The following is a 10,623-nucleotide window of genomic DNA, read 5'->3' as shown; positions in this document are numbered from 1 at the left end:
ACTGATGGATGCACCAAATGCCACTCGACTGCCTTGTGGTGTAGCGTGAAAATAAGACATTATTAAAATGGAAAACATGGAATTAATGAAATAGCTGTGCAGTATGATCTTACCTTGGATCTCTGACCTCAGATTCGCCAACTTTTTCTCAAACTGCTTCTCAGTGTCCTTCAGCTTGGCCTCCAGTTCTTTTAACATTAAAGCAAGTTGGATGTAGTTTCTCTCATTCCCTGCTGAACAAGCTGCATTGATGACAGGACTCTCAGTTGGATTGGCTTCTCCTGCTTGGCCGTCCAGCTGACTTACCTCAGCCACACACAGGTAGAACAGGGAGACGGTTAACACAGTCAGTAAGGTCTTCATCATTTCACTCGTTCTGTTTCTCGGGATATGCTGTCAGTGCCTCTCCCTACAAAGCATTATATAGCATACACTAAAAGGAAGTAACCTTGTTTATTTTCTCAAAACAAAAAAACACATCATCATCTTTGTCATATCTTTTATTGTGTTGTATCAAAGGTTATTTTTTATTAGGCTTTTACAAGTAAACAACAGGATTTCCTTACACAAGTTTCCATTCAGGATGTGTATGTCAGCAAATCACTAAGCTTACTGACAAGATAGACAACATTTAATTGTTTTTCTTAAATCATTATAACAGATGTTGGTGTCACTTACATTTACAGCCATATAGACACCACCACATAGTATTAACACATTGTAATGTTTGGAAACTGGCTTTTTATGTACAGTGTTAACACTTTATGCCACAGCTGCTCTATTAACAGTTTTGGTTATTACAGAAATTGTTTTTATGTTTCTGTAAGGATTAATCCACCAGTGTGCACAAGCTCTTTAATCAAAATGACTTTTTTAGTATTAAAATATATTCTTGTTTGCCATGCATGAATTTCCAATTTTATTGTTTTACAAAAAAAGCAGCAAATTCAGCATCTTAATGAAAAATAATAATTTTCTTCACTGTTTTCAGTGAAGAAAATTATTATTTTTGCTTTTTGCTTGATTGAATTCTGATTCTGAGACGTCCAGTGGGTTTAAATATGGGTAGAAAAACATGCATTCAATCATTTTTAGGTTTGTATGGGAGTTATAAAATAGTTGCTTTCTTGTTGTAATGACAGGTGGTCTATATCTGTTAATACTGTATGTATTACTGTTTATTTACAGTATCACACACATTAATGTATCTATGAAGCGCCTTGAGGCGACTTATGTTGTGATTTGGCGCTATATAAATAAAATTGAATTGAATTGAATTGAATTGAATTAATGAGTGCATCTGAGGCGAACAGGGGCTCAGCTCCTTTTTAAAGATATTGGAAATCTTATTACATGAAATGGATGAACTTCTCTCCCTACTGAACCACAGCCAACCTGTGTTGTGTTTTGTGTCATGACTAATAAGGACGTACTTCAGAATATGAACAGCAGGCAAACGTGAACAAGTCATGAGTAATGTTGAAGAATATAATACACTGAGGGTCTGTTTCGTAAAGTATCAAACAGTTTCCACGTGATTGGTCTGCCAAATGAAAGATGTGAAAGGACAGCGAGTTAAACAGTGATACCGAAATGTTTTCATGACGGCATCAACAAATAGTAAAACATGACCTGTGCAGATCAGATTATTGATTAACTGCCTCATGTCCCACTGAGTAGTTAATTTTTATTTTCCTTTTTGCCTCACTGCTTGCGGAAGTCTGATTGTGTACAAGTGTGGATGAGTCACTCTGGTCTTGGAGGGAACAGTGAAGAAAAGGCCTCACATTTCCGGGGACTGAAATAGACTAAATGCTCTGTGTCTGCCTCTCACACTGAGCACTGAGTGGGAGGACATAGCAGACACAGAGGTGCTCTCAGCTCCCCCACATTCATCCAGCACGTCTTATCTCCATTTTCGGTCCATTTTATATTGCCAGTGATGCATGAATGTGTTCATGTCTGCATGTTTCAGCTAATCACGGTGACTTCAGTGCTGAATATTTATTTCTTTTAAATCTATATCAATAAATATTTACAGATGCGTCAAATGAGGCTTTAGACTCTTACAGTTTGAAACGAGGATGTGAAGGTGAATACTGAAGCTGTGTCCAGTATGTCCACAAGAGGGCAGCCCTGTATAGCCGAGAAAGAGCTGAGAAACCCTAGAAAAGTCAGTTCAAATAAAACGTTTCATGTAGGTATTCTTATGCTTAACACTGCAGAAGTTACAAAGGAGGGATTACAGCTCAGCAAGGGATGAAAGTAAGATGGAGACTTCAGTTTATCACAGAATCATTTGAAAAGGTTTGAAAGTTAAATGGCGTGCACTGACAAATCTGTTGTTCAAAAGTGTCTGTTGTTGGGGCTCATTTCTGCGGGAAAACAAAACGAGACGGCAAAGAGAGCTGAGGTTCAGAGGCTGTCGGATCGGTGCGCAGACAACAACCTGGACCTTAATATCACCAAGACAAAAGAGCTGGTAGTCGACTTCAAAAGGAGGAAGTCTGAGCTGCAGCCTGCCAGAATCAACGGGGAGTGTGTGGAAAGGGTGTCCAGCTTCAAGTTCCTGGATGTGCACAGACACAGACCTCCAATGGAGCACCTCGGCGGTTTTCAAGAAGGCCCAACAGTGTCTCCATTTTCTGAGACTCCTCAGAAAAATGGACCTGAAGAAGGAGCTGCTGATTGTCTTCTACCTTTACTCCATTGAAAGTGTGCTGACATACTGCATCTGTGTGTGGTTCTCCAGCTGCACCACAGCACACATAAAGAGACTTCAGAGGGTTATCAATAAGGCCCAGAAGGTCACTGGACATCCTCTTCCCTCCCTGAAGGACCTGTACAGCAGTTGCTGTCTCAAGAGGGCACACAGCATCCTACAGGACTGTACACACACAGGACACCGGGCGTTTAAGCTGCTGCCATCTGGCAGGAGATTCAGGCTGCTGAGGTCGCAGACAAACAGACTCAAGGACAGCTTTTACAACAGGACAATAGACCTAATCAATGCTGACCCGATTGGCTACCTCCCTGGACTTTTTAATAACAATTACAACAACAATAATAATAATAACAATGTGCAATAAAAACATGCACTCATTCTTTTTATTTTTTTATTAAGTTAAGTAACTGTGTTGTGTTGTGTTGTGCATAGTGCAGACACAGGACAGTTTCCAATTTTGTTGTACTATTGTACTTGGTATGACTGTAATGACAATAAAGAGTTATCGCTTATCTCTTAAGGACTCCATGTTATTTTTCAAGAGAAAAAAAAAAAGACTTCCTCAGTTTAATGTTTTGTATTGAGAGAAACAGACTCTGTACTTGAGCTGAGATCCCACCATGAGTACACTTTGCATGGCATCCTGTGGGACATCTCCTTCTCTAGCATCTTTTGAGATATCGTGATCACCACTCTATGAGTAATGGCGATCCTCCTTTGAGCAGAATTTAAAACTAAAACAAAGCCAGAAGTTAATTTTAGTTTTTTAGTACTGAAATACCTCAAAATGATATATTTGACTATTTTTTGTCATTGCTGTGATTCAGAAGTAATATTTAACTCTAAATTTTAAATCTATGATGTTCAGTGCCTATTTTAAACAAGGCTAAAGTCAATTAATGAGATCTGTGAGTGCAGACATTACACCAACCTGTTATTCAAAGTTTCTGTTTGCAAGAGGCAGCCAATGAGAGGACAGCTGGCCTAATGGGGAGGTTTTGAATCCAGAGAAGCCCAAAAAGCTATTCTGCATTTCAGTCCATAAATTCAATATGCTTTGTTTATTAGTTTTGACAGATTGTTATATTGAATAAAAATATTAATAATAATGTAATAGCATTATTCTACAGGGGTCCTTCAGGGCTCTTTACTTGGTCCACTACTATTTACATTAGTAACTTTAGATCTGTGACATCTTGTCTGATAAGTTTACAGCAAAGCTATCTCATTGTTGCTGGAAACTTGCCACAGGCAAACAGTCAAAGCAAAAGCCATTCTCTGTGCATTTTTACTTTGATAACTTCATACATACTTATCTTGGCTCAGGATCCTTCAAAAAATATTATATTAGAGGATATTATTTGAATTTATAAGCCTTTTCAAACTATCCAGATATACAGCGATGCTTTATGAATAAATAACATAACGTAGTAAATAAAATTAGGGACTGCATAAAAAATGAAACACTCCATGAATACAGATACATCTTAAGCAGATCCTTTCAAATAGGGCAGTTTATTCTCTTCTGTTGTGTCTAGCGGGTGACGCAGAGCAGCATTATACCAGTCTAAATATTTTAAAAGGACAGCAGTCATGGCAGCTAATAAAGCAAGCCTCTGGACCCTGATTGTATTCTTGCAGACCTGTTTTGTTTTAGCGTGTGCAACGGCATGTGCAGAAGCAAGTTTCCTTACCCGTTTCTTCCTTTTAATTCATTCTCCCCCAGAAGGGAGGAACAATTTAGTCAGTTCTGTTAGTTTGTCTGTCCTGCAGTCTAACGTCCACAGTTTTCAGCATATCATGTTCAAATTTTGTGTGATGGTAGACACCAATAACAGCCTGACCTCATTAAATTTTAGTGAAATGTGGGTCCAGGTCACACTAAATGTACCCACAGTTTTTTATGGATCATCTTCAAACTTCACCAAAATATACTAGACCTTGGGGGGGGGCATGAGTACCTAGGTTGGCTAAGCATTTGACATTGATCTTCATTGTTAGCCCCCAAAAGTCAAAGTTAATCTTGAAAAACAACAAACCATATCAAATATAATATCTCAAATGAAAGGACATAAAGAGAGCTGTAAAACACACTTTATTTTTTCAATATGACGCAGTATGACGTCACAATGATGCCATAAAGTTTAGCAAAATCACAAACTCCATGAAAACATCGTAAAATTTCAGGTTTTTCCAGATTATAGAAGCCAAGGATTATAGCCAATCATAGGGGTAAAGATAAAGCATTACATACTAAAACTGTGTATTTTTTAAGGTCATAGGTCAAAGGTCAGGTGTTGTTATGAAAATAGGCTGATATCAGCATGTTGTAATAAAACATTAAAAGTTATATCACCCTTGCCCTGTGGGAGGAGTTGTGCTCTCTGAGTGCTGTTGTTGCTGATGCTTTTGTGTGTTTTATGTTTCCCTTTGCACATACACTATATTGCTCTCTGTAAATAAAGTATGTGTAAAGTTAAAACAAAGCACCTTTGCCATTCTTTGACAGCAGGTTAAGTCATTTGCATGTGACTGATAATCGTAATCCATTTAGTGGGTCTGCTTGCTCTGGAATCGTTGCCTCGCCGCCTGCGGAAGTCTGATTGTGTACAAGCGTGGATGAGTCACTCTGGTCTTGGAGGGAACAGTGAAGAAAAGGCCTCACATTTCTGGGGACTGAAATAGACTAAATGCTCTGTGTCTGCCTCTCGCACTGCACACTGAGTGGGAGGACATAGCAGACGCAGAGGTGCTCTCAGCTCCCCCACATTCATCCAGCGCACCTTATCTCCATTTTCAGCCCCTGAAGGCATCCTCATATGTGGCAGCTTCCGAATGACTGATGCATGTGTCTATTGGTTAGTGTGTGTGTGTGTGATATGTTTTATGTTGTTTTTCTTGTTTTCTTGATGAGAGTATGATGATGAGTATTTTTCATTACTTCAACCTCTTCAGCTTTGATAAGCAGACATTAACGGGATTTTTGTTTTGTTTTTTGTTGGTGTTTTTGGTTTGTTTGGAGTTTTTTTTTTTTTTTTTACATGGACCTTGCAGTTCCACAAGAGGGCAGTCACATGCAGTTAACTGCAAAAGAGAAGGCAGTGATAGAGAAGCCTCGCATATATTGTATTGCAGTGTAGATACTTGTTCTTGTGACTGTTACGACTATAAAACACATCTAGCAGCACTCTAAACACTCTGTCTACCGTTTGGGATCCATAAATTCCATCCTTCCTTATACTTGGGACACCATGGCTATGAGACCCAAATGCTGTGGAATATGACTGGTCAAAATGTTTTAACCTGAAGCCAAAAATGTCAACCTCGTGGTGGCCCTGAAACAAAAATCAGAGTAAAGTTAGTCATTCTCCAAAGTCAGTAGGATTCATGACCTTAAACAGTCTCAGTCCAACAAATAGATGTTGATGTTTTTCAGAAATTTCCCAGATACAGGACAAAAATAGCACATGTTGTATGTTATACAGCTCAGAAGAAGAATGACCCTCCTTTATGGCTTGCCTACAAGCAGAAGCAGCTTTGAACGCCCGGTCTTTTTGCAGCACTGTAACGTGTGAGACCCCCTATTTAATCTGACAAGCCAATCACAACTTCTGAACTGCATGAGACCAGAATTATCATTGTACATAAATTTAGCACATTTCACTGTCCCTAGCCACATTTTAAAGCTATGATGAGAGGGCAGGGAGGTCTGCATAGTGTCAGGCTGAATATGGTAATTAGGATGTGTGGGTGCCTGGCTGTGACTGATGTGGCTCAGGTACAGCTCAGAATGTGGTTCCTTACATGGTGAAGTCTTGGCTCAAGTCCTCACCATGTAAGAAAACAAGACGACTATCACCTAGACTGAAGATTGTCTGCTTCTCCATCCTCTATAAGCCAGACCCGTGTTTATTTGTAGCATCTCCTGCAGGCTTTGTGTTTAAATGAGTGAGCTGCCATTTCTTTTGAATAGTTTTCTCTTGTTTATCCTGACTAAAGAGGCAAGTTGTTGTATTTTGGTCTGTTTATTTTGATTAAGTAATCTCGGTTTGGATTTCTGGAGAAGTATAAAGAAAGTCATAAAAAGTTGCACTGTGGATCTAAGTAAAGCACCTGATAGTGATAAAGGAGGAAATGGGGTACTGCATGAGGAAGTCAGGACTGGCACAGAAGTGCCTGCGGGGGGAGCAGGGCATCAAGAGAGTGGTGAGGTGTGCAGTAGGAAAGACAGGTGGGTTCAAGTTGGAGTAAGTTGAGGAATCAGCTCTGATCCCTTTCTTGTTTGGAGTGGTGATGGACTGTTTAACAGTTTAACAGAGGAGGTCAGGCAGGAGTCTCTTTAGACGTCATTTGCAGATGACATTGTGATGTGAAGAGAGCCTGGAGAGGTGGAGGTATGCTCTGGAGAGAAGAGGAATGAAAGTCAATAGAAGCGAGAGAGAATACTTGTGCGTGAATGAGGGAGAGCCTCTACTTCTCTCATTCTAACAATAGCAATGCAAGGAGTAGAGGGTCAACCATTAGAGCAGCTTGGACATGTGCAGAGGCGGGACATAAGATGCAGAATATGGAGCTGCCAGGCAGGAGGAAAAGAGGAAGACCACTGAAGGAGGACATGTCGAGGGTTGGTATGACAGAAGAGGACGCTCGAGCGCTACGGAGGCAAATGATCTGCTGTGGCAAACCCTAATGAGAACAACCAAAAAAAAAAAAAAGACAGATTTTTTCCGGCCCTGGCTCTCCACCACATTAATTTATACTCCTGTATTTGTGAAACTGATGAATAATAAATACAAGACCTATTCACTTTATCAATTTGCTCTTTTGGCTGCTTGGGGATTTGGGGAAGATGGATGTGTTTCATGTTGTGCCTCAGCCCTCCTACAGGGGCCTAACGAGGTTTATTAAATGAGGGGTGTCTAATCTAAAAAAAGAGTTTTCAGGAGAAAAAAAAGTGAATTTTAAAAACAAAAAATCAGGTTACATGAAAACATCTCTAATAATAATAAAATACATGAATTCAAGGTTTTTTAAGTCATATAAAAAAAGAGAGAAGTCTAGCAAGTAATCTAATGCTAGAGTCCTGAATAATAAATACGGTTTTGTATGGTTTTGCTTAACAGATATCCTGTGTTGGGAGTAACGGAATACATGTACCGCCGTTACGTGATTAAAATACAAAATATGAGTAACTGTATTCCGTAAAAAGGTGGTATTCAGAATACAGTTACTTTGCTGAAGTAAAGGGATTACACGGCAGTCTTTTCCTGTTTCATATGTTAGGCTATGCCATCTCTATTTTTGGTAATTCCACGCCGGTGGAAACCCAACAAAACACGCATTAAGAGGCTCAAATGCCTGTGTCTCAATCTCGCCTCTCATAATGACGTGAAGAATTTATTTTTTAAAAATGATTTAATATGAAGGCTATAGGCAGAGTGTTACAGGTATAGCCCTAAAGAATGTAGCCTCATGGGCAGTGTAGTCCGTGCTGTAGGGAGAATGGACTGCCATAACCATTATGTGTCTGTGAGCGCGAGGGAGGGAGAAAAAGTGGAAAAGTATGAGCTGTCAACGAGCAGAAACGGGAGCTGGAAGCATGTAAATATAATAATAACCACTGCAGCCAAGAGGAGTGCCTGACAAGCCCAGTTGTAAGTAAGCTATTAAGACTCGACTGTACGCTGTGTTCGTGTTTTCCCCCGAAACAATAAGTTTCGCTGGAGCAGCCTTTCAACGCCTCTCTCTGTCTCTCACTAGCAAAGTTGACCCAGACAACAAAGTAAAGCTAGTTTTCGGCTACGAGCCCGACACAGAACCGACGCATTAGCCAGAGGTCACTTTACTACGGTTCGGAGCCGCGGACCTGTTTTATATACGCGCCGAATACTTTTCTATACGAGATGACTGCAAAAAGTGCAGCCTTACCTAATGTCCACCTACTGTTACTCATTTTATATTAAGATTTAAAAATCTAGTTGGTATTATGGCGAGTAACCTTCAGTAATAGTAATAAATCACACAGCAATAGTACATTCATGTAGTTGTAAAAAAGCATGATAATATATTAAGTAATCCAAAGTATTCAGAATACTTTACTCTCATTGAGTAACGTAACGGAATATGTTACAAAATACATTTTGGGGCATGTATTCTGTAATCTGTAGTGGAATACATTTTAAAAGTAACCTTCCCAACACTGCAGATATCTCTGTGGCCACAACTGGGAAATTACATTTTATTGGCCTCGTGTGCTTCCTTCCTATGTTACTCTATTATATTAGAAAATCATGGCGTGTTCAAATGCAGTGCGGCACAAATAATGGCAGTAAGCTTGGTGTCTTTCCAAGCTTCAATAATTCTTGAATATTAGCTGATATCATTAGAAACCATAAGCGTGGGTCATAAAAAACATTACATTTGTATCTGTAAAAAATCCTGAGTGCCTTTAGTGGTGCAGATAGTTCTCGAAACATGATAGCCATGCTTTTTTGGGTTTGGCATCCCCTGAATGTACTTTTGGACACTTCTAGAGCTAACTCATTATCACCTTACCAACATTGCACTAGTAACAATAGCAGGGTCCATTACTCTTACCTTCATGTGAAGTTTCCTCTTGATAAGACAGTGTAATATGTGTGTTCACCATGATCAAACTCATACCTGTCTGTCATCCTTTGCTTTGAAGGACTTTAAGTACCGGAGTAGACTAGGTGGGCCAGGTCTTGTTCTCGGCTGCAGCTTGAATTGGCTGTACATGTAACAGATGTATCAGGAAGATATTTCTGACGGGCAGACAGAAATATCCCCGTGGCTTTGTTCGGCTCGCCTCACAGACTAGCGGGTTTCTCTCGCCGCGGCCAAGAGCTCAAACAAAAGCTGTCTTTGTCCTTTAATTTGTCGGTCAGTCTAAGAATAAAGTTGACATCACAGGCATGGCTCAGAGTTATGTTTCTGACCCCCTCTCCCCTCTTGTCTCCTCTTGATACTGTTTGTGTGCTTGTCTGATCTTCCAAGCACACATGTTCTTGTTTGATAGGCAACATCTATGGAAATTGTGTCAGGGTATTAGTCTCTATCGCAACGTTAGCCTTTGGCATGCCAAAAACTCTTCAGCAAACAAATACGGATATCTTCTGTTGTCCCGCATGAGCGCCATTGCAATGTACTTACATGGAGATGTAAGTACACCATACGCCTAAATATATTGAAAGAGATTTGCGAGCAAAAGAAAGCATCCAATTGGCCTGTGTGACACAAGTCTGATCTAAACATGTATCTGAAGGCAGCCTGCAGTGAGATCCCTGTGCCCAGGCAAAGAGGGGGGCCGAGGCTGGATCGCTGCTCCAGTTCCATCCAGCAGAGGCAGGGGGCAGGAACCCGGGTGCACTTCTCGAGCCTCAACAGCTGTCCTGCAGGAGCTCTTGAAGACCACAGACCTCAAGAGCAGTGCACCTTAGAGGATCTTCTTCATGTACAAAATCATTTTTTCCAGGCATCTCCCCAACCTTGTGCCAGCATGGTCTACAGGTAGGATTCTGTTCTTTAGAAGGTGCATGAAAAAAAATCCCCCTCTGTACTGTTCGTGCTGCATGTGAGAAATTTTAAGCAAGTTTCATGCATCAAATTTGGATTATGTTCATTCTGCATTAAGGTGCAGCTTAAGTGAGCGTGACTTGACTGTCACCAACCAGTGGCCTGTTTTTTGCTTCACTTCAATGTGTATGATCGCTAAAACACTGGAAGTGAGGATTAAAGTTTAATTCTTCTCAGCGGGGTCTCTGCCTGCTAAATACTTCTCATCACTTTGTGGTAATAAGACTCTCACGTAGCCCAGCGACTTTTAGCTCTAATTCCTGCTCCTTAAGTAGACCTAATATTTTAGTTACATGAGGCTA

General features: G+C 40.3%; 1 protein-coding gene across 3 annotated transcripts in view; it reads left to right on the top strand.

The window, feature by feature from the left end:
* The first annotated feature begins 9,721 nt into the window (after positions 1-9,721).
* The window catches only part of kcnab1b (potassium voltage-gated channel subfamily A regulatory beta subunit 1b), a 44,111-nt gene continuing 43,209 nt past the window's right edge, over positions 9,722-10,623 (top strand). Inside the window, exons 1-2 of one of the 3 annotated variants that reach the window (XM_005721233.1) lie at positions 9,722-9,906; positions 10,011-10,255. In XM_005721233.1, coding sequence (XP_005721290.1) covers positions 9,748-9,906; positions 10,011-10,255 — 404 coding nt within the window. In that variant the 5' untranslated portion in view covers positions 9,722-9,747. Of the gene's footprint in view, positions 9,907-9,943; positions 10,256-10,623 lie in introns of those variants that run through there. The other 2 variants (XM_013912860.1, XM_005721234.2) reach the window with 2 other exon arrangements.

This window comes from Pundamilia nyererei, unplaced genomic scaffold, assembly GCF_000239375.1.
Source record: "Pundamilia nyererei isolate P.nyererei 1_Seehausen unplaced genomic scaffold, PunNye1.0 scaffold00004, whole genome shotgun sequence".
Lineage (NCBI taxonomy): Eukaryota > Metazoa > Chordata > Actinopteri > Cichliformes > Cichlidae > Pundamilia > Pundamilia nyererei.
Note: the sequence above shows the minus strand (reverse complement) of the source record. Positions and strands in the feature narration are given on the sequence as shown.